Raw genomic sequence first — 14,364 nt, 5'->3', positions numbered from 1 at the left:
GGAACATTGCCCACAACAAAAAGTTCAATTCGTTAAATATTAATAAGCTTTGAAACTTTGGTGTATTTTACAGCAGAATTTGAAGTAATTGTCATTATAGTTATGACTACTGCACATCCTCCCTAGAAAAGGGAATGCTTTAAAGAGTTTGGCTTAGAAAAAGTTGGGAAACAGTCCTGTGTTTATTTGGTATTGTTTATTTAATTTTCCCTTTTTCTGTAATATTATTTACGCTTCAAATATATCAGCAACAGGTAAAAGAGAAAAATAATTTGCAAGCTGTTTGGCTTCTGTGGCTTAAGAATTGCTGCAAAATTTGTAAGATTTCTTTTAGAGTTTGAATAGAGATACTCAAAGCATTTCAAGTGAAATTTGATTTGGGTTTCATTAATTGATATTAGTTTAGCTCCTAAATTTCCATCTGGGCAGTGACACTCACAGAGGATGTTTAGTAATTTTTTTAATGTATTGAGGAGTAGCAAATAATGCAACCCTAATGGTAATATGTAATCAAGTTCTTTGTTCAGTTGTTATAAGCTTTGACTTTTCAAAGGGAAGAAAAATGGGGTTTTATGTTTGCTTTAAAACATAAAATATGATTGCATTCTGACACCGAAGAAAAGATAAGCCTGTCCCTGCTGTGACCTTTGTGGTCATGGACAACTTCTCATTCTATTTATATTTGAATCTATGATTTCATTGCCTAATTATTGTAGAAATTCTGCAGTTTATAGGACATTGCAATGTAGAAATCTTTTTGTGAAATTCCTTTTTTATCTAGGTGTTTGTATATGTTTGTAAAGTATTTTTTGATTTTTCTTGTTCTAATCTTTTGCAGATGGAGACCGAAACAATTTTTAAAACCAGAATTTATGAGGATCCTACGGAATTCAGTAGAGGATGCATATAAACGCCTTATACATCCTCTTCTCTGTAGAGAATTCAGGTAAGCCCAGAATAAATCCGTACTTTCATATTATGAATTTTTAAAAAATTCCCTCCCTAACATTTTGCTGGATTATCTCTTATCCATTTGAAAATATCAGCATGTTTTTAATCCTCAGTGCTTAGAGAAGAAATGAACTACATAGTCTTGGTTCTGTAGATTTAATTTGTGACTCTACGCAGTTTAGGCTACAGTAGAGAAATGATGTTTCTGTGAAGACGTTTTACGTGTTTACGTACTTGTTACTTGTACATTTATCTAGTAAAGTTACTCTATTACCATAATAGTTTTATCTTATTCTTTATCACCATAAACCATTACGTCACTGGTTTTTCCCATCATCTTTTCATATCACAGCAGCAGTACTATCTGTGACATTGTTCTGATTCCTGCTCTTTTACCTGTTTGAAAGAAATCAGCAAAGTATTGTTGTGGTTGGAAGTGTCCCTCATGTTTGCCAGCTGCACTTTGTGGTAAACTAATTAGTCATAGTCTTAGTCTGATACCATTTTACAGGTATTGTGATGCCTCTAGAGAAGTCAGTAGACTTACTTCTGGTGATACTGTAGTAATGATGTCATCAGACAAAGTGTCACTTGTTAAAATCTGTAATATTGTTCTAAATTTAAAGAGAACTTAAAACTTAGTATCAAAGTAACATGAATTAAATAGGGCGTTTTTTGGTGTAGTATAGGAAGTGAAAAATCTTTAATATGTCAAAATCTACGTTCTAAAAGCATTATGTTCTAATGGCTAACTACTTATGGTGTGATTCTTCTCATCAATACAAGAGAAGCTCTTCAAAGTCTAACATGTTTCATTCTGGCGAGGCTTTCTGATATGTGACCTAGATGTTAATGCCTGCTTTAAGGTAGTTCAAAATTAAGTTTATCAGAGAGACCCTGTTTCTTGGACCAGAAATGTTGAAATTACTTGTATCAAAATGACATATGTTGGCTATTCAGTATCTAAAATCTGCAATCACATTGTGAAATACAGTTCTTCTGTACTTTCCTGGCTGTGCGTTTATGTTTCTGTTCAAATTGGAATTGTTTTCCTGACACTTCCTTTCATGAACATCATTCCCTGAATGTTCTATGTTCTAACCATCTGAAAAGAACTGTCAGCTCAAGTTTTTAACAGCAGATATTTCTAACGGCTTTTGGGTTTCTTCACTACAGTATGTTGTGTTTGTTCATTGCTTTGCAAGCAAGATTGCTTCACCTCTTTTGATTAGCAAGCCTGCTTTTTTGCTAATGAGAGTTTCACAGATTTCTAAAAGCACTGAGTTCACTTTTTTTTTTTGTGATCACAGTACATGTAGCTACTCTAGGGGAGGCACTGTGTCTATTATTTGGCCAAAATGAGGAACAGCTCATGATGGAGAGTCCAACTGTTGGCTTCTTTCACATGGGAGTGAAAGAAGTTGTCATTCCTAGCCATCTCTACAATCAAACTTTTAAAATAAAGAAAAAATACTTACTTTTTAGTGGAGTTTGGTTTTAAGATAGCTAAACAAACTGACATAAGGGTACTTCAAGACTCTTTTATTGTATTTTTGTTCTGTGGTTTGAACCACAGGATTGTTGTGGCCTGTGTTGTGTATAACACTGATGGAGGGCTGTTGCAGCAGTAGGTGGCTGAGGGTTTTCTGTTCTCTTAATCAAAAAGAAAAAAAAAGCTCCCTTCCCTACTGCTTTTACTAGATGTAGCTCACAAGTAATAAATGCAAAGAATATGAAGCTTGCTGCCTATTCCTAAGTGGATGTCTGCTTAGATTTTACTCTTTGTGATAATTTTGCATGATTGGTGGTGTTTGGTTAGGAAAAGCTGAAGCATCTCCTATAGAGAGGAACGCAAAGCACCTGACAGTAGTATTCCTGGTTCCTGACCACTTAACTCTTATCCTTCTTTTATTCTCTTTTTGCACACACCAGGAGCTGTTTTTCAGGACTCTTGCAAAGGACTGCTAAAGTATTCAATGCCTCCTTTTAGCATTAATATTTCCAACCCACCCCCTGCTGTTCTTCTTTCTTTTTTTATTATCATTAAATGTTGGAACACAAAGTTTCCAAGAGTGTATTGAAATTGCTGGTGCTTCTAGTGATCAGAAGAATGCAACTTGCCAGCAAGACGGTTACCTTATTTATTGTTTAATTTCCTTTCTTCCATTCTGTCAGATATCATCATTTCTTGTATCTGTTATAATAATGTCCAGTGTTGCTTTTGGCTCTTTGAAATACATTTTACCTTGTTACAGTACTGCATGGAATGATTCCGTCAGGGTTTTGTGCAAGTGATGTGGCATGGACTTATTTTTTTAATGGATAATCCTTTCATAATTTTCCATGCTTTCTTGCAGAGAGTCCTTTCTCTCCCCTGTCTTCAGGGACACAAACATTTCTCTGTATATCTTGTTTCACACCTGAAGCTAGTTTGCAGATATTTTTCCACAGAAAGGATTACATCTCAGACTGTATATGGAAGTGGGGAATTTTGAATCTCAATTTAAAAACCGAATCTTATAACATTGAATATAGAAACTAGTAGATCATGATTAGGTTATTTGCATTTATTAGAGTATACCTGTTAGTGATACACAGTCTGAGTGCTTTGTAGAATTTAAGGTAGGGGCTTAAAATCCTGACTTAATTGATATTTTCTCATAAAGTAGCAACTGCAGCATTCTGAGATGTATTTATTTGAAGGTTTTTTTGGATTTCTTCCCCCCAAAATAACCATTTCTCTAGTGCTTTCTGCCTTATATCTCTGTCATATTAATGAGAATCATCACAAATTGGAAAAACATGAAACTGGGCATCTTGCCATTTGGATGGAGCCAGTAATGCACTGAAAAAGAGAAGGATGTTAGATTGTCTGAGTTAGCTTCATTTTTTTTTTCCCCCAAAGGATCAAATGATTATCCCAAACATGAAATTAAGGGCCAGTACTTGGGACAATAGATTATGTAATTGATACAAGTGTTGAGTGAGAGAGAGTTAGAGAGAAAAGAGAAGTCTATGCTCAAAATTAAAAAATACAGGATATTATGTAATAGAAAGGACATTCCCCCACGCACCTGGCAATTTCAGTAACATTTCCTGTTACTATAAAAGTTTCTGTATATCCATGCCAATTTTAAACATGATTTCCATAAGGCACACGTAACTAATAGCATGTGTTTAGGGGTAATTTTAATTTCTGCACAAGTCTCCCTTCACAGGTGGACTGATATGAATTTGCAGCATGGGAGGACTTGGCCTTGTGGGCAACTGTAACCCTTTATCTCTAGGATAGATGGAAAGGTAGAACTTGACCTCTCTTTGTACAAAGCCTCCCATCCAAGGGGGCCTGCAGTCCAATCTTCCCTTGTTTTCCAGCCACTTTTAACCTTCATTTGTATGCATGGGTGACTGGTTGAATCTTTGTTACTTGTGTATATAGAAGATCCTTACTGCTGAGAGGCTTAGGTATTTGCTTTTGTTTTCTCTGGTTTTGTTGTGTCCCTGGACTCTCCCTGGAAAAAGCTCATTCTGTGGTTTAGGTTATTTATTTCTAATTTTTTAAGAACAGGAGAAGGATGCTGTAAGAGTGAATGATCAGGAAATGAAATGGCAACTGAAATTCAGTGGAATGAGTGTAAAAGGATGCTTGCAAGGGGAAGTAGTTACTTCTTATACATAAAACTAGCAGGTCTGAGCTGTCCTGCCACAGAAGAGATGCTTTGGCGCTGTGGAAAGCAGCTCCACATAAATGTCAAGTGCTCAGAAGATAAGATTATTTAGTTAAGGAATAAAGACAAAACAAAGACTCTTTGATTTAGTTGGCCTTTATTTGGAATATTATTGGCTATTTTGGTCCACTCACCAAAAAGTAGGAAAACAATTCACTGGAACTGTAAAAGGCCCAGTGAAGGGGAATGAAGTGTGAAATAATTTCTCTGTGAAGAAAAATTAACTACACTAGGACTCTTCAACTTGGGAGAGAAATGGCTTAGAGATAAATGGCATGTGAAGAGTGGCACAAGGTTTCTAGGGATAAATTTTTACTATCTTCCAGTTAAAGGCCTCGGGGGACATAATAAGAATCACCTTCCAACCAAAAGGTGGCAGCTATTTACTCAGCTTGCGATGGACCTGCAGAACTCCCTGCCAACAGACTTGGAGACAGAATACTGAGATAGAGGGAAAACTTACCTGAACTGGTGCAATATGCAGAGTGTCCACGCTTTGTTGAGGGCACATTTGAATTTCTAAGGAGTCTTGTAATGCCTGCATACCCTTCACCATCTCACTTTGAATTGTATCTGAGTTAGTCTGGTATACCTGATCCGGAAACAAAAAGCATGGGGATGTAAGGGAGCCTCTTGCTGTAGCAACTTACCCAGGGAATGTTCAATCAGTTAGGTGTGAAAGAGAATCTGGACATCTCTCTAGACTACTTTCAAAAAGAGATGATGATTACTCTTTCTTTCTGTACCACTGTGGGATGAGACAGGGCTGAGCTGGTTGTTTGGTTGGATCCTGGGCAAATTCAAGTCAGGCTGTTAAGTTCTTCCACATCCGAAAACTGCTCAGAACAACTTCATATTACATCATGTCAAATAGCCTTTATGAGGGTTGTCTTTGAACTATTTGTAGCTTGCTTGTGTCATGCATTGATTGACCTACACAACTTGAGTAATTTTCCCTGCCCCATTCTTAAAGGGTCAGCTAACTTGGACACAGTTTTTTTTCCTTCAGTAAAAATAAACCCAGATATTACTTTTTTCAGTGATGGGTAAAAAGAAAATGGAGAATAAGGGCATTGGCTACCCTTTGAAGTTATATGAAGGCTTTATTGGATTTCTTTTGATTCTCTAATTATTGTCATTATTGATAATGCAGCTAAAAATGGCAATGAGTACCTGCAAAAGAAAAATATCAGCTAGGTGATGAATATTTGTGTCCCCATGACTTTTTCAGTTTCCCTTTTTTATATAACATGCAATACCATGACAAAAATACTTGTCCTTATCAGTCATTGTCCTGCTGGCCACATCTGACAAATAAGACACTGTCTATCTTGTACACCTTCAGTCAACAAGACTGACTTTTTTCTCATAACACTCTGCTGTAAGTATTCGTGCTTAAAGTCATCAAAGTCAAACCTTGCTGCACTCACTTCTTTTTGTTAAAGATCAGAACTTGGAAAAGAAAGTTAGGAAACAGGAAACATCGTGGTCCCATCAGCTTTCTAGTTTGGTTCTGAGGAAGCAGAATATCCTCCTAGAAAAAGCCCAAGTCTACATGCTTCTTTGATGGCTGTTAAATAATGTAATTCATAGACAAAATTAAATGCCTCATGAGTCGTGGTGTGTTAGCAGTTAATTGGAGGTACCTTTCCAGTTTCTCTCTAGTACCTCTCACTGTAAAACCATCATCCTTTCTTTTGCTGGGTAGTGATTTTTCTCTAGAACTGTGAAATTATGATGAATTCAATCCATGCCTTCTTTAAATCCACTTTTCAATTAGGTATCAGCTTTGATAGGAAACTGTTCTTTGCTTAAAATTCTGAGTTGGTGTTTGAATGTTAGTTGGTATGTCTACAGTCTTGTAAGTGTTTCTATTATACACTTTATATTCACTGTTTCTTAGGACAAGAATAAGGTTATCATAAAGCTGATTCTTTTTTAGAAAGGTGTCAATAACTTGAAGTTTAATATTTAATTAAAGATGATGGAAACATGATTGGAAAAAGCCTTGCAACTTTGGAACAATTCATAAGTGCATTTTAAAACTAATTGAAGGGAAATTTTTGTGGGTTTTTTCCATCCTTCTAAGATCCAAGTTGACATCTGATGCAGAGAAGGAGTCAGTGATGATGTTTGGGAGAAATCTCCGGCAGTTGCTTCTGACCAGCCCTGTGAGGGGTCGTACTTTGATGGGAGTAGATCCTGGCTACAAACATGGCTGCAAGTTGGCAATTATTTCACCAACCAGTAAGTTTCAATTCTAGACATTTTTGAGAGGACTGATAAAAATATATTCATTTGGAGTAAAGGATAGTTTCAAAACCAGCTTTTTTATCAGGTTGATTTTAGTTTTTTGTGAAGCTTTTAGTGTCTTCCATATGTCCTGTCATGTAAATTCCATTCTTCAGCTAGGTTAAGGCCAAGTTTCTGCCACCTGTATTCCAGTGACTTCTTTGGTGTTATTACTCCTCTCTGAAATATAATTTAAAATGCCTTCTGCCTTCCTGAATACAGGTTCAAATAATTGTGCCCCAGATAGTCAACAAAGAGAACACCTGGCATTTTTATTGTTCACCAAAGAATTTGAATTTGAATACTTTCTATAACATTGCTTTTTTCATGGGCAGTATCTTAGACATGTGGACACTTTTATCAGCCCTTTTTTGTTTAGTACTATGTGTGTTAATGTGAGAAGTCAGAAACACTGTATTTGCAAAACTTCTTAGTTCAGATATAGAACAAAGCCTTTCTAGTTCATCCTAGTCTAATCAGGGGATACATACCTCTTTAGGCCCATGCAAAAATGGTTTGTTTTCCTTTTATTATGTTGTTGCTTTTTGTCTGGGAATATATTCACCCAGGATGGGCGGAGGGAAAGATGTGTTCTGAAAACTTTAAAAGGCAATGAAGGTAGGATAAATGGTTATTAGCTTTTATTGCACTGTAAGATCTCAGTGCCAGTTAATCCAGTTCTTTCCAAATGTGATAGATGAGATCATGGCAAGAGCTGGCACTGGAGTTCCAGAGCTCTTAGACTGCAAGTCCTGAAACTTTCTAATTTTCATCTCTCTTAACTGGATCTGTAAAATGTATTACACTAGAGCAATAAATATTTTATAGTAAATTGCTGGTTCTCTCTTTGATAATATAATACATTTTATTTCCTAATATGACTAGATGCTCATCATTTGTTATGTGGATATGTCCCCAGGGAACTTGAAAATGTATTAACTTGTTTTGCTTTGCTAGCCAAAGCCTTCTTGTCCTCTGCCCACCATACATTTCTTATAATTGAATACAAAAATCAAAGGGAAAGATGGCTTATTAAGAAGCTTTCTTTGTGAATCATCAAATTAACTTCAGTAGTTCTGCAGGATATAGCTTTTGGACCTTTGTGGGTTTTATCACATGGCTTTGTCTTTCATTATTCTAGGTCAGATACTCCACACTGATGTAGTTTACTTGCATTCTGGTCAAGGATTTCGTGAAGCTGAGAAGATAAAGAAGCTTCTGCTACAGTACAAGTATGCCAAAGAAACTTACACTTACTGCTCTTTCCAAACAAAATGAGTGTCTTCACTGTCCAAATACTTGGTTTTGGGTGGAATAAGAATTTGCTGATATAATGAAATGATTCTTTTTTTTATCTAGTTCAGAGCTTTTTCGTTTAGTGTATGTTCATGCTTTTACAATATGTATATGTTAACCATATGAAATCAAGCCATGGCTATGCATAAGGCTGCATGCTATGAATGTATCCCCATAAAGCTCTGTCAGTCCATTTATTTTTAGGAATAGAAATCAACATTCAGCTAAGGAATAAGTTTAGCCTTATTCTTACAACCTCCACAACCCCCAAACCACTCATCCATCTTTTCCTGTTCCAAAAGCCACATTTAGTTTTTGGAAGAGTTTTATTAAGCAAAGGAAATCCTGCACAGGTAGATCTCCAGATGGAATTGCAAACAGGGGTAGTGTGATTAAAAGTTTATTGTGTCCAACTGTTTTGGGATCTCTGTGGACAGACATCTGGTCTACTGAGTCAGCTGCTGAACTGCCACAGCATACAGTCCAGTTTGTCTTTAAGCATTAGATTGGTTTTAAACAAGGTGATTTGATGGCTGACTGGTTGTGGTGAGGGCAGTCAGAAGGAGTGACCCTGCAAGCTATTGCAAACTATTCCATAAAGGAATTAAGATGATGATTGCTTGGGCTGCTACCCTTTTTCATGACTCATACCGGATGAGGGAAATATGAGATGAAAGTGTCTGAGGACTCTAAATAATACTCCATTTATTAATATGAAGTATCATTTTTGGGTTTTCTGCATATGTTACCACTGTACAATTCCATTACAAATGAGTGAAAATTTTGACTCCTCTCATGAACTGCCATACTGAAAACATGTTAAACACAGCGCGATATTACTAGGAATATGTTCTCATTACCTCTGGGCCTTGTGTTACCTAAAATAGGATGTATTGGCCATTGTTGTGGATGGAATACTACGTATGAAAAAGTTTAAAAGAATGTTTAAGAATAATTTTCCTTTTTTTTTTACCCCATGCAAAGCTGTAGCACTGTCGTGATTGGCAATGGCACGGCCTGCAGAGAAACAGAAGCTTACTTTGCTGACTTAATTATGAAGAAATATTTTGCACCACTGGATGTTGTTTACTGGTAAGATCCCTTTACTGGGATATTAATTTGTCCTACATATTTTAAGAGGTCATTTTAAATGTAATTTGCTTAAGTATTTCTTTTTGTTACTTTGTTTGTGTTTGAGTCAAGCTTGTCCCAACCTTCTAGCCAAAGAAAAAGTTCTGTAGTTCTTTGAAGCATGAGAGTAGTTCTCCCGAGTCAGTAAGAGAGACTCACTGAAGCATTTTATTTTCTCTTCCTGAGGTTTACTCCATTGTTATTATCATTGTAACAAAGTATGTGAGAATAGCAGCACTAACAGCTAAGAACCATTTGGCATAGTGTGTTTATTTCTTGATAAATGAGGTTTAAATGCGAATGATAAAGCTTCTGTTGTCTGACTACGGTATGGAATGCTTGCTAATCCTATGGGTATTAAATGGTCTGGAAATAAATATTGTGTTAATACATAGTAGAGAGTAGTGAAGATAGCTAGTAGAGACTAGTGAAGATATTTATCCTTTTCAACCTTCAAAGTTTATCCATTAGTTTGTTGAATTTGAACTAAAGTATTCTTCTATTGCTTTGGATGGAAACTGTATTATATTGGTTTCTTTTCTCTCATGCAGAACTGCTTTTATTTTTTATAATTCACACCTTTATTTTTTTTCTAAAGCAATTTTTGTGATTTACCTTGGATTATCTTTTGTGCTGACATTTAACAACAGTATTTGGTTGTCACTTCTTAACATACTGAAATCAGTTTTCTGTATTTTTAAAAAAGTTACGGCCTTTCTCTGTTCAAACTGTTGTATACATTCAATGGTGTCTTTTCATAAATTCAGAAGTGATCTTACAGATAGGGTTAACAAATTTATTCCTACTAACTTATGATATCATTTAATTGCACTTGTTCTTTGTTTCTAAGATTGGAAATCCTTGCACAGCAAAACACAGCTCATTGCTGTGTGCAAGGAATTACCAATTGTGTTTGCATTTAAATCTTTTTCCTTAAAGAAGTAAAGGGGCTTGGCAGATGAGGCTGGATTGTTTTATAGTGCTTTAAAACCAAAATCCTAATCAACTTACGTTGTCATTCAGAAAGGTGGCTGATGGAGAGGTGCTGCATACAGACTTTGACTTCCATGGCATATAAAGCTTTTAATGTGATATTGCTTAATTTTTTTTTTGTTAGAAGTGGAGAACAGGGCCAGGAATGATTATAAAACAATAAAAATCTGTTCATCCTGTTATGTCCAGTTCATCATATAGAGCTTGGAATCATGCATTTCCAGGAAAATAAGACAATAATAGAATATATAATTTCAGAAAGGTTTGTGCAATTGGTGCACACACAAATAACAGAGGTTAAAGATAACCAACTGAACACTTAATTGATTGCATGTATGTGTGGAAATAGCCTCTCTACTGCTGAAGTCCTCTACAGTAATTCTAGAATTGTGAAGTTTTTCATTGGCTTCAGTATCTGACTCTAAAGAAACACTTGACTACAATCTTAACTGAGAACAACATTTCACCTCGTTTTTTATTTGTGTGGCAAGAATCAAATTAACGGATTCTCACTTTAAAATATTTTAGTTATATCAGTATCAAAAGATACCGAGAAGAGTTATTAAAAAATAATTTTCTTCATTTTGGTTTCTTCAGTTTGTCTCAGGAATGTTAGTGTTTTATTTGATAACTGGTTTGTCTTTTTTAGTGCTAATAAATATATGAGAAACAAGCAATTAAAATAAAAAAATCCTCAACAATAGTGAATACAAACTGCATATAGTTTTACTGAAGTTTTCCAAAGAGAAGACGAATCAGTAAAGAGAGTAGTAGGAAGTGAGGCATATGACATGACTTTTCATGTGGCTTTAAAACCTATCTGAACTCAGTTTGACAGTTTTTGATTTAAAGCAAATATTTTTCATTATTTTTGTAACTAACATGCTTTCAGATTGATACACCCAACCTAAATAACTACAGAACTTTTTTTTTTTTTAATGTAGTTTCCTTTTTAGAGCTGTGTTTATTGACTTAGATTAGGACTGGACTAGATCCAAGGACAGTCATATCTAGTCTTCAGGTTTTTTGTTACAAATCAGTTTTTGTTACAAGGTTCAATAAATATTCTTGATTATTTATGTTAGTTCTATTGTGAGTTCTTGCCAAAGATACATTGTATTATAACCAAAACAGATGTTCTGGTTTAGACAAGTGTATTTGTTTTAACAGGACCAGAAATGTAAATGAAACAACATTGTGTTCAACATTAACATGGCAGATGATGAACTCTTACGATTTCATTGGCCTTTTTGGATTAAATGAAAATCTTGAAAAAATATTTCAGGAATCTGTTTTTCTTTTCTTGCTGTCAGTTATAGCTATCTGGCATGTAAACTGTGCTAGAGCAGGACAAAATGAACAGTTACATCTTTGTATTTGGCAAAATCAAATCACAATTTTCCTTTCAGCCTCGATGCTTTTGTTGTCACAATACAAACATTCTTATTGGTCTCACTTTTCTTGTGTGCTTGTTCTATTAATGCACACTCAGAATAATGTGTTTCAGTATTTAAAAGAAAGCTTGATAACTGTCATGAATTGTAGTTGTTTTCAGCAAGCAGCAAAGAATGCAGCCAGGCAAGTGTATTTTTTTGTTGTTGTTGTTTAGATGGCTTGGTGTTTAATTTCTCTTCTATTTGGTTTTAAACTTGATACAAAATCCTTTTCTGCCACTTACAGCAAAATCTTTTCTTGCTCTTGAGACTTTATAAGCAATGTAATTAAAAATTCACTGCTGTTTAAGTTCAAACACTTCTGTACTGTGACAAATAGGGGAAAGTCTGTAATGTCTTGTAAAGTTCTCATTGGCTTTTCTTTAATGTTTAAATTGTCTGCTTTAGAATACTTAGAAATGTTCTGCTAAGGTAGAATAGGTCTGTTTTAATACCTTTTGAAGTTGGACCTTGGTGGCAAGAAATTGATTTAGAGATGTTTGTTCTACAGGATTTTAGGTCCGCTTGTATTTTATAGGTGTCTGCACATGCTTTAAATATCCTTTTCAATTTAAATGTGTGTTTTATGTTGTTGAATATCTACATTATGCTCTCTCAGCTTTAACAAATGCCACTTTCAAGTTCCATGCCTCTACATTTCTAATGTTACACTAGCTTAATTCCCATTACTTTTCTGCTTCATAGCACTCACAGTTTGAAAGGGACCTAACATTTGGGTTCACATTATGATAATTAGGTTTCAAAGCAGTGTGGGGGGATTAAGATGTCTGAAGTCTAGTTGCCGAATAAAGTTCAGAACTACTTGTAAAACTTGTTTGAGTGGTTAACAGAAGTGGTTTTATTTATTCAGTGCTCATGCAGCATTAATCCGTATTTCATCGGGTACCCACAGTGCTGTAACTCTAGATATGACCTTGGGACTTAATTTACCCCATCTCAGTTTTCCTTATTAATGTGCCTTGAAAGAGGTACATGAAAGATAGCCAACATCAAAGCTCCTTTTCAAATAAAGTGGTTGATATGAATCCTCTGGTATTTAACACTGTCTGTCAAATGTTTCAGCTGGTTTGCATCCTTTTACAAGCTATTGCTTGCTGCATTAATGCAGTTGTTTCAAGTCTGTTGAGAGTACAAAGGGGGTAGGGATATGTGAAACTATTCCTATTTCTTTTTGATTGTGTTTTCTTTAAGCTGTTATTTTTGTCTGTTAAGCTATATAACTCTACTGATAACACATTTATGTATGCTCACCTACACATCTTAGGTCATTAGATGTCTAATAGAGAAGGTGGAAGGTAGTTTAGAAAGTTTTGGCTGAAGGAATACATACTCAGCAGAAACAATGCACACATCTGAAATGTGCACTGAAGAACCTTTGTTCTGCTTTCATCTCTTTCAAGCTCTAGTGGAGTCATGAGAAGTCCTAAATAGTGAAGAAATAATTTGAGGAACAAACAGGTTTAAAATGTGTGTGAAGAAGGCATAGCCAATGAAAATATTTTAAGTGATGTGGTGATATCCAGCCAAACTGTCTCCTGTCCCTTACTTAAAAGTTATGTTCTGTTTTGATTATTTACCACAGCTGAATGATCACACACACTTCAACTGAAAAATCATTTTCTATATATTTATATTTAGGAGAGACGGTCCTGTAAGCTGGAACCTCACTTAGCATAGAGATGGCTTCCTCCTACTACTCTTGGTTATTCATAACTTTGGATAGTAATTCCTCTATTGTTTGGCACAACACAGACTGGAACAAGTGTCTGCATTTAAAATAATATCCAGTGTTTGTTCCTGATGTATCCACAGACTAGTATCTCTGTGCCAAACCCCTACTATATTCAAAAGGGGAAATTCAAGGCCATCTTTGACTTTGAAGCAAAGATTCCCCTCTGCCCCAACTGTAGATGCCAATACCATCTCTAGCTGTGTTTTTCTGAAGGGGGAGAGGGAAATGAGTAAGCAGTGAAGTTGTCATGGGGCAGGTGAAACAGGAGATAATAATTTCTGACTTGCACAGTGTGGGTTGGAAACTTTTTGAAGCAAATTGTATGAGTGATACGTTTGACAATTATGGAACTGTCCTTGATATTTCAGAGAAATAATTCATACTTTTCAGGATGAAAACAAGGACTAATTGGAAGTGTGTCAATGTAGTTAAAGAGATTATGAATTCCTTCAAGTTTAAAAAAAAATATGTATATGGAGTCTAGACTTCAGCAATGTGAAGGCAGGGGGGCAGGAAGCAAGTGTAACTAGCAAAAGAAATCTAACTCATCAGGAAGAAGTCCGTTTTTCCAGAACACTGGGACATGTCATTTGACTTGCATCCAGAGGAATCTGTGGGAAGATCTTGGGTGACGGAGGAAAGTTATTCTTGCAACTTCCCTTCTGAGAGAAAATCCTAGTGACTCTAATATCAAGGAGTGATTTTAAAAGTTGTGTTCGCAATATGTAAATCTCTTCAGACCCTTAAGGGATACTAAACAAACAGAAGAAAGGGAGGTTTTTAGAAC

General features: G+C 35.5%; 1 protein-coding gene across 5 annotated transcripts in view; it reads left to right on the top strand.

The window, feature by feature from the left end:
• The window catches only part of SRBD1 (S1 RNA binding domain 1), a 123,819-nt gene that overhangs the window by 26,422 nt on the left and 83,033 nt on the right, over positions 1-14,364 (top strand). For all 5 annotated transcript variants that reach the window (XM_017811773.1, XM_017811775.1, XM_017811772.1 and 2 more), the window contains 4 exons: positions 839-946; positions 6,769-6,926; positions 8,113-8,203; positions 9,252-9,359. In XM_017811773.1, the coding sequence (XP_017667262.1) occupies positions 839-946; positions 6,769-6,926; positions 8,113-8,203; positions 9,252-9,359 (465 nt within the window). The remainder of the gene's footprint in view (positions 1-838; positions 947-6,768; positions 6,927-8,112; positions 8,204-9,251; positions 9,360-14,364) is intronic.

This window comes from Lepidothrix coronata, unplaced genomic scaffold (assembly GCF_001604755.1).
Source record: "Lepidothrix coronata isolate B3197 unplaced genomic scaffold, Lepidothrix_coronata-1.0 Scaffold33, whole genome shotgun sequence".
NCBI classification, from domain to species: domain Eukaryota; kingdom Metazoa; phylum Chordata; class Aves; order Passeriformes; family Pipridae; genus Lepidothrix; species Lepidothrix coronata.
The sequence above is the reverse complement of the archived record's forward strand: the minus strand, read 5'-3'. Positions and strand labels throughout refer to the sequence as shown.